The sequence below is a fragment of the Muscardinus avellanarius genome (genome assembly GCF_963383645.1).
Source record: "Muscardinus avellanarius genome assembly, chromosome: 2".
Taxonomy (NCBI): Eukaryota; Metazoa; Chordata; class Mammalia; order Rodentia; family Gliridae; genus Muscardinus; species Muscardinus avellanarius.
The window spans coordinates 70,063,854-70,078,766 of NC_137787.1; the positions used below are offsets into that span (position 1 = coordinate 70,063,854).

At 36.2% G+C, this 14,913-nt stretch overlaps 1 protein-coding gene across 1 annotated transcript in view; it reads right to left on the reverse strand.

Moving 5' to 3' along the window:
• Positions 1–14,913, reverse strand: part of CSRNP3 (cysteine and serine rich nuclear protein 3) — a gene marked incomplete at both ends in the record, with an annotated part of 181,852 nt that overhangs the window by 72,391 nt on the left and 94,548 nt on the right. The window contains one exon of the mRNA XM_080690052.1: positions 7,452–7,622. Coding sequence (XP_080546178.1) covers positions 7,452–7,622 — 171 coding nt within the window. The remainder of the gene's footprint in view (positions 1–7,451; positions 7,623–14,913) is intronic.

Sequence of the window (14,913 nt, forward strand, 5' to 3'; positions counted from 1 at the left end):
AATTTTTATATAAAATGGGTATAATAGTAACTCCTCATCACACAAAAAGTTTTGGATATTAAAAGATCTCAAGAATGTGAACATGCTCTGCAAATTAAAATATCCCCTGTGCAAGACAGCCACTACAGTCTTTCATGTACAATTTAGAGTGTCTATCCTTTTATTTCTTGATATATTTTCCTATATGCTTTATATTTAATTGTAGAAACACCATGTTGCAGAAAAAAGAATGTGGCCCCGTTGCCCTGTTGGGAGCATGTTTCATCACACAGCTTCTTGTTACTCCTGTGAAGTGCCAAGAACCTTGAAAGGACAAGAAAAAAAAAAAAAACCTTTCCTCTCCAGTTTGTCTGTAGCCCTGCTTCTGACAGTGTTCAAGTGCAGACCGGCTGGCTATGGAACCACAGGGATTTGGTGAAACAAAGCGTTCCAAAGTCATACGGACTCTGCTGCTTCTATCTCAAGGGAAGTACAAAATATGACCTTGGTTAATCACTGGAAAGTTCGCTAGTTGCCTAGCAAAATCCACAAGTTCCAGGGAATAGCCATCCTGCTCTTAGAGATTTACATTTTGAAGCTGTTATTATCATAATGCTTTGTGCTACAAACTGAAGATTTTATCAGAAAGCCTAGAATAATGTGGAATTTTCCTACTGCAACAACTGCTGACATGTACCAAACAATTTATCAATTTCTAGACACGTAATAACAGCAGAATGAATATTGTATAATCTGTGCTTATAAAGCACTGGTACATAGGACATTTTAAATTGGGAAGATGAACTTATGATGAATGACATTTAAATAAGGGTAACTATATAAAAACCTCATGTGGAACTAACTTGTTTCCTAATGCTCTACTAAGTTGATAGTCTTTAAACAATGATTTACTGTAAGACAGGTAATCATTTTTATTTTTGACAGTGGAAAAGTAGGTTAAAGAAATCATATGTATCCATATAATATTTCTGAAAGTTTTTGATCATAGATTCATATCAATAAGACATTTCAGTTAAACCTATACCATAATCTAGATGAAAAACAAAATAGTGTCACAAAGTTATATATCAACTTCTGGAGTAGCATATAATATGAAATATATTTCTAGAAATCAGAAATAGTTTGAAATATTTCTCCTGTGCTGGTTCCTTTGTATAGCAAATATTTTAGTGGAATTGTTCTCTCTCTCTCTCTCTCTCTCTCTCTCTCTCTCTGTCTCTGTCTCTGTCTCTGTCTCTGTCTCTGTCTCTCTCTTTGTGGTACTGGGGATAGAACCAGGGGCATTATACCTCCGAGCTACACCCTCAGCCCTAATTTTTTATTCTTTATTTTGAAATAGGGCCTCATTTAGTTGCAAAGAGCCTCATTAAATAGCTGAGGCTGTCTGCAAACTATGATTCTCAAGTCTCAGTCTCCTGAATGCTGGGATTATGATAATAATAATGTAATAAATACAATATAATATAATATATTGTTGTTATTATTATTATTATTATTGTTATTATTGTTATTATTATTGTTATTATTTTGGTGGCACTGGGGTTCTTGGAAACCCTTCTACCTCCGGGCTACACTCCCAGACCTATTTTATATTTTTATTTGGAAACAGGGTCTCTTAAGCCAGCAAGGCTGGCTTCGAACCTGTGCGATCCTCCCGTCTCCGCCTCCCAAGCACGGGGATTACAAATCTGCGCCACCACGCCCGGCTCTGAGTGCTGGGATTATAAGCATGCACCACCACATCCGCCTAGAATTTTTGCCTTTTAAGTTTTTGTTATTTATTCTACTCTTCCTGTCTTTTCAAAGTGTGAATGAATATAGTGAGCAAAATAGATCATTCAATGAGAGTGCAATCACGTGTTAAGTCATTTGACTATCTTTTTTTAATTATCGGTACATTATAATCATACATCTTGATGAAGTTCAAGCTGATCAAGGCATACATGCCCACAGCGCTTTCTGAGCCCTCCCCCAGTTCCCACTCCGCTTCCTCTCTCTCCCCACCTTCCGATGCTCAACACAGTGATTGGCATTATAAGTTTGTATATGTACATCATGTCTACTGAAATGTTTCCCTGTTCAAATCTTCCTCCTTGCTCCTGTCTCCTTCATAGATCCCCTGCTTAACTTCACTAGGGTTTCTCCTCCGCTGACTAAAGTCTCTGCTCTGTTTCAAATTTCTCCCTTGCTTCCACGTATGAGAAAAATTTCTGACATTTTATTTTTGTGACTAATATCACTTAGTAGTTTTTTTTCCAGTTCCACCCATTTCCCTGCAAATGACATAATTTTGTTCCTTATGGCTGAGTAGAATTTCTTTATTATATATCCAATGATTTTGTAATCCATTCATCTGTTGATGGACATCTCGGTGGTTCCATAATCAGGCAATTATTAATTGTGCAACTATAAACATAGATATGCATGCATTACTATGGCAGTCTGGTTTCAGTTCTTTTAGGTAGATACCCAGGAGTGGTATAACTGGGTCATATGGTAGGTTCATTCTGTTTGTTCTCATCCTCCATACTGTTTTCCAAAGTGGTTGCACTAATTTGCAATCCCACCAATGTATCAGAGTTCCTATTTCTCCACGTTCTCAGCAGCATTATTGTTAGTGGGTTTTTTTGTTTGTTTTTGTTATTATTATTATTTATTATTATACATAAGCAGTGCCTGCCTTTAAGCCTTGGCTATAAATGTGTCTAATTTGGTTTGGGTTTTTTTTTTTTTTTTTTTTTTTGTGTGTGTGTGTGTGTGTGTGTGGTACTGGGAATGGAACCCAGGAACTTTCTACTTCTGGGCTACACTCCTAGACCTATTTTATATTTTATTTGGAACCAGGGTCTCACTAAATTGCTGAGAGCCTCACTAAGTAGCTGAGTCTAGCTTCGAACCTGCGCGATCCTCCTGTCTCCGCCTCCCAAGCGCAGGGATTACAAGCGTGCGCCACCACGCCTGGCTTGTTTGTGTTTTTAATGATTGCCATTCTAATTGGGGTTAGATAAAGTCTCAGGGAGATTTTGATTTGCATCTCTGATTGGTAATAATATTGAACAATTTTTCATATATTTACGGGTGATTTGTATTTCTTTTTTGTGAAGTATTTATTAATTAATTCATTTAATTATTTTTAAAGATTGTGAATGGTCTTTACCAGATTCTATTTAATACAAAGTTAAATTAGCATTTTAGTAAACTAGCCATGGCTGCTACCACTTATATTAAATGATGAGCTTAAACATTTCAATAACTTATTGGGCATCATAAAGTAAGTCTATTTCTTCCAATGGGAAAAATAATCTCTACTGGACATAACTCATAAAAAGTCTTTGTGAACTAACTAAAATATTGGATAGCTCAGCTCATCACAGCCCTTTTTTCTACTGTTTTGCATCCATTAACACACTGCAAACTACAGTTACTTTGGTGTGGGAATGCATATATTAACAGAAATAAAAATCTACAATCATAAAAATTCATACATTACTTTTATCTCTAAACAAATCAAATTGTTTATAGTTTTTCAGACACTTCATCTTCATTCATGTATAGACTTTGCCTGACAATATAGGTAACATTTTGTGTTCTTTCCTTACATGACATTATCTCATAAGCATTTGACACATTACATGGTGTTTTTATAACTGCCATGAAAATAAATTGATTGTGTGAGATAACATTATGTAATGGATCGTTTTCTCATTCTTCAACATGCTGCCCTCCTCTCCCCCAATCTGCACTTTCCATTTTCTGCTACTACAATTAATGATTCACATTTTAATTTATATACTTTTCCCCCTTGTTTTTCGTGTTTCTCCTTTCAGATAAAATCTCTGAAGTATGGACTTATGAATATTTTTATGGTTCTCATATTGACAAAGTGCTTTCTAAATTTCACTGCTATTAATAGCAACATGTATACCTCTGATGTGACCTTTACCAGCACTTAGGTATTAGTATTTTGTATTGGAAGGAGTAACATTAATATCACTGGGATAAGATTTCCATGATTTCATACTAGTGACAACTCATTACTATTGTTCTCATTTTTATTTTTATTGTTGTTGTTAACTGTTTTAAAATGTATACCAATAAACCAGGCGCAAGCCTGTAACCCCAGTCCTCGGGAAACTAAGGCAGGAGGATCAAAGGCCAGCTTCGGCAATTTAGTGAGGCCCTCCGCAACTTAGTGGGACCTTGTTCAAAATACAGGGCTGGGGGTATGTTCAGAGGTAGAATGCCCCTGAGTTCCATTCCCAGTAAAACCACACACACACACACACACACACTATGCTAATCGTATTTCTTACTATATGGGTTATCTTTGAGGAGGCGTATTTTAGTTCTTATATTAAAATTTTACATTTTTTTTATATTCTACTTAGAAAACAACTGTATACCAGACTATGTGTTTTTTCCCAGTATAAATATTTTCTTTATCTTTGGACTTTATTTTTTATAGCAATTGAGTTGAATATGTCTTCCAATGTGGTTTCTCCTGTTATTTCCAAGCTCATATTCTACCACATTCGTTTCACACAACTTCCCTCATGCTTTAAAAATATTTATTTATTTAATCCATCTGGAATGTATTTTGTCATACATCATGAGATGTGCATCTAAATTACTTCTTTTTTCAAATTTGCTAATAGTACAATTATTTATTTAAACAACCATTTACTTAAAATTCCTGTCTTTCCCCATTGTTTAATAAATCTCATTTTTTATACAAATAAAATTCTTTATGTAACATGTTGGAATTTCCTATGCTTTCCTAGAAAGAGCACAGTAGAAGAAAAATTCTTTTATATTATTTCTTTTCGCTATAATTTTTTTCTAGACTTTATTTTTTTTCTTTAAAATTTTTTTATTGGTGCATTATATTCAAACATCATATTGGGATAAAAAACTTGTGTGTACAAACATGTACAAATCTCTGATTTAACCCCTACCCAATTCCCACCCCATTCCCTCCTGTCCCTCCTTCCCTTGCTTGGCTTAGTGATTGACTTCGATATGTTTAAGTACATTGTGTGTTTTAGAGATTTTTTTTTTTTTTTGCTATAATTTGATATTGGGATAGTCTTTTCAACATTTATGTCTTCTTTTTAAAAATATCCCTTTATTGCCTGGCGTGGGAACGGGAACAGGAGGATCACACAGGTTCGAAACCAGCCTCGCTGGCTTAAGAGACCCAGTTTCCAAATAAAAAATATAAGCTGGGCGTGGTGGTGCACGCTTGTAATCCCTGCTCTTGGGAGGCGGAGACAGGAGGATCACGCTGGTTCAAAGCCAGCCTCGCTGGCTTAAGAGACCCTGTTTCCAAATAAAAAGTATAAAATAGGTCTGGGAGTATAGCCCGGAGTAGAAGGGTTTCCAGGAACCCCAGTACCACAAAAAAATGCATATATATATATATATATTAGCTCTGGGAATGTAGCCTGAAGGTAGAAGGGTTTCCAGGAACCCCAGTACCACCCCCAAAACAACAACAAAAATATCGGTTTATTGACTTATTTCTTCAAATAGATTTTTAATATTCTATCAACTTTTACAAAATCTGGTTGAGGATTTTATTAAGATTTTATTGTACTCATATTTATAAATTAATCTGGAAAGCATAAATAGTTTTACATATATGAACATATTTTATCTAGAAATTTATAATCCATCTCTTTATTGAGTCAATTTTAAATAACTCATGATACATAACATTTTAAGATATACTAGTATTATATAACTAATCAGCAGACTGAGAGAATGGGAAAGGTAGAAACTCTGGAGTGAGACATGGACATATATCTAGGTTCAAGTACTGTGTAATATTGGGCAAGATGCTTAACTTCTCTGGGTCTTAGTTATAAATGGAATATAGCATATACCCAATAAATGTTAGCTATGATCATAATTTTTAATATAATGTGTGCCTGGTACTTTACATTTTACAAAAGTATTTTATACATATCATCTCACTTGCTTCGCTTGATCTTTGCGAAGCCCAGTGAGATAATATTGTTATTATCACTAAAATTGTTAAAACCAAAAAGGTAAGCATATATCTTCTTTTGACTCTAAAGCACCAGCTCATTTTATGTCACCATGATATATGTAAATATATTTGTAGATCACCTATATCATGTAATAACTTTGTCCCCAAATATTTTATGACTTATTTATTTATTTATTTATTTTGGTGGTACTGGGGTTCCTGAAAGCCCTTCTACCTCTGGGCTACACTCCCAGACCTACTTTATTTTTGGAAACAGGGTCTCTTAAGCCAGCGAGGCTGGCTCCGAACCAGCTTGATCCTCCTGTCTCCGCCTCCCAAGCGTGGGGATTACAAGCTTGCACCACCATGCCCGGTTTTATGACTTTTTATTATCATAGTTATAATTACTCTTTTGCCAAAGTTTCTAATTATTTGTGATTGCTTCAAGGAATACCATCAATTTTGGTATATTTATTTCATGCTCAACAGTTATTAAGATCTTTATTACCTCTTAAAAAAGCTTTGAATCATTTTATGGGGTCTGTCACATTTCCAAAGTAAATTTGGTGTTAAAAACTCATATATTACTAAAATCCACTAATAAGAAAATAAAGAAACAATACCAGCTATCTATCATGATATTTGACATTAAAATCCTCATGTATGGAAAATACATTCAGAAAGTTACTTAACTATATTATAAGTCAGCTTTCTTTAGCATTTGGATTCCATTACATTGAGCATTTCCCACACTGGTCCTTTAAACCTCACACTACCTTGCTGGTCAGGAAGAGCTAAAGTTACATTGTAGCAGAAGAAAGAACCATGAGATGCTTTTTTTTCCCTCTGTGGGCTTTATCTATTATCCTAGGGGAACACAGAATAAAGAAGGACCAGGGAAGAAGCATCAGGCTGCTCAGGTAGGGGAGTTTTGCGACACCACTTCTCTTCTTACTGTGTGGCTGGCTAGGACCTAGAACTAACCTAGACCTTCCACTTCCAAAACAGCCTCCCCCACCCCTCCAGAGCAACATTTCAGTTATAGGAAGATACATTAAAAAAAAATCTGGACTTGTTTCTTGTTTTTTTAATCTATTCCTAAGACACTAGGAAGAGTGCTGAAAAAAATTTTTTGAGAAAATCTTCGAGAAAACTTTGTTTTTCTTCATCATCGGAAAAGTTTCCTTGGAAAAGCAACAATAATAAAATCCCCATTTTTGTTGAGTCTGTTGCTTAACATGATCACATATTCCACTGTCAAAAGTCATCCAAAGCCATACGACTCTACTAAAAATATGTCATTTTTAGGTCATTGTTCTTTCTATGTGATCTATTAGAAAAATATTTTTGAAAACATAACATGAGATAAAGGTCAAAATAGAAATGGCCACAGATTGCAGGCACAATATTTTTTTTGACAGAACCACATGCGCAGCTTTGGGTACGGCTTAGTACTCACGGGTGAAATGGTTAGAGGTGGAGGGATTGACGCTGTCTCCACTGTCGGCACTTTCGCTGCTGGAAACATCATCATCAGAATCTCGAACCGAGGAGCAGGGAGAGGAGCCGTCAACGTCTTCAAACTTCCTCTTTAAAATTCCACTCATAGCTGCAGCGCTGTCACATGCACCTGTAACAGGAACGGGAGCAACGGAGCATTGAAACGTTTGACCGCTGAACGTGTAGCCAAGGTCTCCAGAGTCACTTTTCTGTGGCTTTTTATACAGAAGCTGAGCTGGAGCTTCCCCTTGAAAGGACCACTAAGCACATTTTCTTTCTGTTTTCAAATTAACAAAAGTCAAATGAAATTAAATATGAGCATCTGACCATTTGGATACCAAAACGTTTCTATTTTTTTTTGGGGGGGGTGTGAGGGTTTCAACATAGTTCATTTTAATGGAATACAGCTATTTCTTTTTATTGGCAAATTGAGCAAATCTACCTGAGTCCACAAAATTCTATAAAGGAGATAAAGACCATATCCCCCCAGATCTTCAGCGATTACTGCATTATACAAAATTCATCTGGAAGATACAGCAAAAAACATATGCAAAAACTTTATGCTCAAGATTTAAAATTCAAAAAAACCTAATTAGCTGAGCATAATGAAGCATTTGAAATCAGTTCTGAATTCCAGGTAGTTTCCATTTCAATACTGAAAAGAGGTGAAATGTGTCCCTTTACTACCTGGTTGCTGAAGCTGTTGCTACTCTTTCAGAAACCCCCTAAGCCTTTTTACCTGGGATATAACCCTAAATTGAGCAGGAAGGACTGGGAGTGGCCGGTGGGTATGGCTTCTTCTAATTTTTTTTCTTGTATGAATGGGTTCTTCTCTTTCCCTGGGCTGTCCTTTCTCCACCTTCCCCATTTTACCTGGGCATATATACAGTCAGATAAAGGACAGAAACTTCTTTGCAACACAAGGATATATTAGGGAATAAGCTACATATGAATTAGGTACATGGTCTTACATTGCTAAATTGGGGCAATTTAGCTGAAAGTATTACTCGATGTTAACTCTTTTCTGAGTTCTTCAAACTATTCTCTCCTTTTGCTGCCAGAGTACAGCTATGAGTCCTGTAGATCAAGAGGAAGCAAGACCCTTCACACTATCCTCGGGTCCACTCAGTTACAGTATCTCAGTACTGCTCTGAAAATCTCCGACAGCTCTAACTTCTCTGTGCAGATCACAGAGAAAGCAGCCTGCTCAGATCCACTGAGCTGCTCTTTCTCTAAGGTCTGGTTTTGTCGTTTTCAAAGCGTGCTACCTGGATCAGTAGCAGCAGTATCACCTGGGAGAGAGATGGATAGAAATGCAAATTCTCAGTTCCGACATACATATACCAAATCGGAAATCTCTAGAAAATAGGTCATAGCACACTATACCAAACAAGTGATTTTTTTTTTTTTTTTTTTTTTTGGGTACGGGGATTGAACCCAGGGCCATTCTACATCCAAGCTACATTCCCAGTTATTTTCTTTCTTTATTTTGAAAAAAGGTCTTGCCAAGTTGCTTAGGCTGGACTTGAACCTGCAATCTGATCCTTCTATCTGAGACTCTCAAATACTGGTATTATAAACATGTACCACTATGCCTGACCAAACCAGATGATTCTGATACATTCTTAGATGTGAGGACCACTTCTCTGATTTCTAGTCTCTCCCTCCCTGGATTTTACCTTCCTTGGGTATGTCTCCACCAGCCCTAGAGAGATAAATTCTACCCCCCCACACACACACACATACACTCAATTATTGGCCAAAATCTCTTCTTTGACCATCTGTGGTATGATTTGACTGTCCATGGTAGTAAAATCAAGCAAAATACTACTAGATGTATTTTAAGTGTTTATTGTTTGTGTGTGTGGGGGGTACTGGGGATTGAAATCAGGGGTGACCTGCCTTTGAGCTACAAACCCCACCTTATGTTTTATTTTGGAACAGGGTCTCACCAAGTTGTTGAGAGCTTCACTTAGTTGCTGAGGCCGGCTTGGAACCTGTGATCTTCCTGTCTTAGTGTCCCAAGTACTGGGAATACAGGTGTGCCACCATACCTGCCTTAAGTATTTGTTCTTAATTTCAATTTATTCATTTAAACATGTGTTTACAATTGGTATATTTATGCTTAACTTCTTGAAAGGAGTAGGGTGATACAAAAGGGAGATGAAACAAGTTATTTGCAAGAAGCAAGCATCCACTTTGCTGGGCTCCATCAAATAGAGGGTATCCCCAAATTTATGTTCTACTCCCTTCTTTTATTAATCCACGTCCTCTTCATAATTGTTATATTAACAATGGAGATAGATGATAGTAATAGAAGATACATCTTTGCCCATCCTTCTGAGAACAAAAATTCTTATTCTGACTCTGATTTTTCCACTATTCAGATTAGCATATTATTTTTTTCATTTTAAAGAGTGTGAAATGCATAAAATGTTCATGCATATCTGAGCAGGGTGAAGAGGAGAAAAAGATATTTTAAGTAAAGTCTTGAAATAAAAGTAGGACAGGATATAAATTTTAAAATGATTCACTTCAAACAAGATGCAAAGTAATTCATAAGGGAGCGACTCCAAGACACAAAGCAATGCAAGATTGAAACCTATGTTTAAAAAGTACATTTTCATAAGATTACTGCAATGGGAAGGGTTAAAAACCACATCCATCTTAGGCTCCACTCCCCCTCCCTCCAACTTCTTTAGGGAAGGGAGATTTCTCAATAAGCAAGGACACACAATTGGGCTACAGGAAGCCATGGCCTACCTTCACAAAAGGTGGACCTGGACCTCCTCCATTTATCACTTCTTTAGGAATGACAGGGGACATATTTTTTTAAGAGATGAGATGAGAACTGAAAACTTTCTCTCTCCCTTTTGTTTACAGATTTGGGACAAATAAGACGAAGAAATGGAGCTGAAGGTGGGACATAATTCTGTCTAGATCTCTAAAATGAAAAAAAAAAAAAAAAAAAAAAGCCTGAACTGGACCTAGAGCAAAGGATGCTAAAAACTGTTTGTCTAGGGTGGAAGTAGTATCTAAGCTAGAAATTAAATATTTGAAAAATCACATGGATCATTAAATATTCAAAAATATACATGGGGCCTTTGAACTGCTTAGGAGTTAAATTGCTTGGGCAGCAACAAAGCAAAACATCTGTCTAGTTCCAATGGCTTTTAAAACATTACATGAGCCCTGGATGCCTCATGCCTGTAATCTCAATACTTGGGAAGCTGAGACAGGAGGTTCACAGCTATGAGACCAGCCTTGGAAGTTTAACAAGACTCTTACAGCAACCTTAGAGAGATCCTGCTTCAAACGAAAACATAAAAGGGTTTGGAGCATAGAATGGCCTTGGGTTCAATTCCCAGTACCGCAAAACAAAAATAAATATATGAGCATATCAAATTTCATAGCAAAATACAAAGGCCAAATGGCCTGCTGTTTACCAGTTTGTAATATTTAATCTACTTATGGTAGAGAGGTAAAGGGAGATATGGAGAGAAAAGATTACAAGGATTTAGGGAGAAGACCCTGTTAATAAAGTGGTGTGTGCCTGGTCTGGTTGTCGTATATTCTGTGTTGTTTCTTAAAGAACTCCAGAATATTACTAATACACATCTAGGAGAGAAGAAAAATTGCCTAACCTATAGCTACCATAGCTCCTTAAATATCATTTACTATGTTTTTCTTTCTTAGAATAAGGTATAATCAAGCTTGGTAGATAGGAAACCAATGAAAAGGGGGATAAACATCTGAAATTGGCTTTCTATAGCATCAAAGCTCAAAGAAAAAATTGAAAGGCATTAATTTAGTGTGAATACGAGAAGCTGAAAATCTAAGCACAGATGGCAGCCCTTTTACCAAAGCTACCACTGGCCCATTTGGAAAGTACCTGTGGGCGCCACTGTCTCACCTTGACTAGGATGAGAGCCTTCTGACTACTCTCTCATCCCTGCTTTTTGCTTTCTATGTATCTTCTGGGCTTCAGGCAGAATGATGAATTTAAAATGAAAATCTGATCACATCAGTCTATAGTTTGTAACTTTTAAGCGGCTTTGGATTGCCTTTCGATAAAGTTGAAATCTTAAATGGTTTATTAAGTCCTTAACAATCTAGCTTGGCTAACCTCTTCATACTCATTTTGAGGCACTGACCTTGTTGATATTTCAACACTAACCATCCTTTAGTTTTTCTAACCTGCTATTTCTCTTCAGCCTTTAGGCCATTTGATATACTTTTCCTTCTAATATCTTTAATTATTCTCCATACCATTTGTCACCTTTTAAATCCATATAATTTATTTACATATTTCTGTGTTTATTACTTACTGTTTTCATTCTCTGGTAAAAGATAGGAAGGCAGAGATATTTGTTTTTCCTGGATAGAACAATACCTTATAGAGAATAGGTGCTTTATAAATATTTGTTCACCAAATGAATGAATATAATCATTTCATTTTCACACTTTAATATCATCAATTATGTAATTGTAAAAAGACATCGATTATGTCTTTTTCTCTGGGAGAATGGAAGCTCCAGGATGCAAAAAACCAGGTTCATCCCATTCACTGATGTATCTCCTCTACCAAAATATCTCAGCTGTTACCAGGTCTATGCTTCAGTAACATATATTTTATTAGTGTATTATAATTTTATATAATAATGGGATATATAGTGTTACTTCATATAGAAAATTTTGGTCTCTTTCCTTCCCTGTAATCCGTATTTTCTTCCTTTCTCCCTTGCTCATCTCCTTCCATTATTCCTATTGTAATAAAGTCCCTTTTCTTTACTTTTTTTCTCTCTAGCTTTTATAAATGAGAGAAAACACATGACCCTTGATCCTTGCCTCACTCAAAATAAATCACATATTTTAACTTCTTTGGAAGAATGACTAAAGCTAAACTTTGCATAGGGGTATTCTATCATCAAGCTACACCCCTAGACCTATTATATTTTGAAATAGGATCTTGCTAAGTTGCTAAGACTGGCTTCAAACCTGTAGTCCTCCTGTCTCCGCCTTCCAAATACTGGGATTGCAGGTATATGCCATAGTGCCTGGCTCCATTTTACTCTCTTTTGACAGCCTAAAATTTCACAGCTTTCACAGGTAACTCACCGAGTTCCAACTATCTCATTCATGTTTCTCTAATAGTTAATGCTTTCTGCTTCTTACATTCAATCCTTATTCTCTAATTTTGTGTTATCTATTCTAAGAAATGACCACAGAAAAATAAATCTTAAGAATATCTTAAATCTTCCTGTTCTGAGGATCATGTTTGTAAAAGTATCACTTTAGAATTGCCAGATTTTGCAAATAAAAAATAGGATACTTAGTTAAATTTGAATTTTAGATATAAAGAAATGGATGACATTTGGGAGATAATTGTACTAAAATTATTTTTCCTTGTATGAAATTCAAATAGCTACACAGTCTATATTTTATCTGACAATCCTAAATGCTTTTGGTAAGAAATTAAATGGATATGCCATCAAGTATATATATATATATATATATATATATATATATATATATATATGCCTGCACTTGGGAGGCGGAGACAGGAGGATCATGCAGGTTCGAAGCCAGCCTCACTGGCTAAAGAGACCCTGTTTCCAAATTTAAATAAATATGAAATAGGTCTGGGAGTGTAGCCTGAAGGAAGAAGGGTTTCCAGGAACCCCAGTACCACCCCACCCCGCAAAAAAAAGAATATATATATGAAAAAAGCTGCCTCCAGATTGAAACTCTGTCCATGAATATTGTACATCTGTCCTTTATCAATCAGAAGAAACCAGGTAAAGATAATTTCAGGTAATTAGGGTAAATCATGAATTCACCAAACAACTAGAAAAGTGTGTGTGTTGGACGTGAGTGGTTGCTAATAGGTTAAGGGCAGGCCTGCCTATCAATCACTGAGGCGGGAAGAAGTGGGCTTCACAGGAGGTGACTCTGGCCTGGTAAGTGTTTCCTTGTATGGCAATGGGATGGGGTGGTCCCTCTAGTGTGCTGCTGCTTATCCCTTGCCTAGTGAGAGAAAGATAGGTAAAGTGTGAGTTTCAGATTCACAGCATCTGGATCTGGTAGTTCTTTGTTTCATGGAGCTATTTAGTGCATGGATAATATTTGGAAGCATTCGATCAGGAACAGTGGGAGATATCTAGAGCCCCTCTGTTCACTTTCACATGGGAGACTGTTTTATCTTTTACACTGCTAACTTTATAGTTAAGCAAAGTGAATGCAATCTTTAACGGCAACAGTCAGTATCCAAGATCCTTCCATGTCTGAGATGTAGCAGCTGGTCAAGAGGTACATTAAAAACCTGCATTACAGTATACCATGGGAAGTATATTTTTTCATTATGTGTCAAAGATCAAAATAAACTATTTTTATGGTCTCCCAACAAATATAAAACACTAAATAACTCTGATAAAGTTCTACCTCAATGAACTTGTTTGTTTACTTCAGTCAGCAACAAGCTCAAGGCCCAGAAAACACCAATGTATAAACCAAGTCTCATAGAAAAAAAGCTTTTCTTCTTAACCCAGGATGGGAAGTAATTTTAATATTTCTTGCCAAATTCAAAGGCTGAGGTAAGAATCATTGCAAACAGTTTGATAAAAATACTGGTGAGTGGCTCATCTGTGATAGTAGGTAGAAGAAGCCTAGCTGGATAAAGTAAGATTATTCACATCAAATCGCCAGCCAGATTGTCTACTCAGCAAGCTAGAGGGGGAAAGAGAACAGTAGCTTACTCAACTGATGGCATGTAGGTTTGAGCCCAGCATTTTATAGAGAACTCAGTTAAAAGAAAAAAAATTGTTACATTTTATTTTTATTTTGGGTAATATCTTTAGTTACTCAAATGGTCCTAAATACATCAATTAATGTTTAAATAAGTTAGCTTATATTAACTTATTTCATATCCAGTTTTTAGAACATAACTTTGAGTAATCTGTGGTATTCTGCCCTTCCACTATTATGTTAATCAAACACTGACTACAGTCTAGAGTCTCGGCCAAATAAAATAATCATCAGTTAGGCAGTAGCCTTTCTAAAAGCAATTGCTACTTTGGCAAGTTAAATAATGTTTAGTTTTTCCAAAGACTTTGATGCAGTTCTACATGATTTCTTTGTTCAGTCCTTAAATTCTTTTCCTTTGTATTTCATGAATGCTCACATTTGCACAGTGGCCAACATAGCTGGGGACTGGACAAGGTGAAGAATACCACTTCAGTGCTGAGTACAGTGTGGCATCACATTTTTCTGACATCATCCGTAGTCAGAATAAACTGGAAGTGTCATTGACAAGACCCTCTTTTTGCTCCTACTAGCTCTGTGTCAGCCATGGTGATCTGGGCTTCAGATCCTTTCTCTAAGAATACTCCTCAAATGTGTATGTATTTGCCATTTAAACTCAA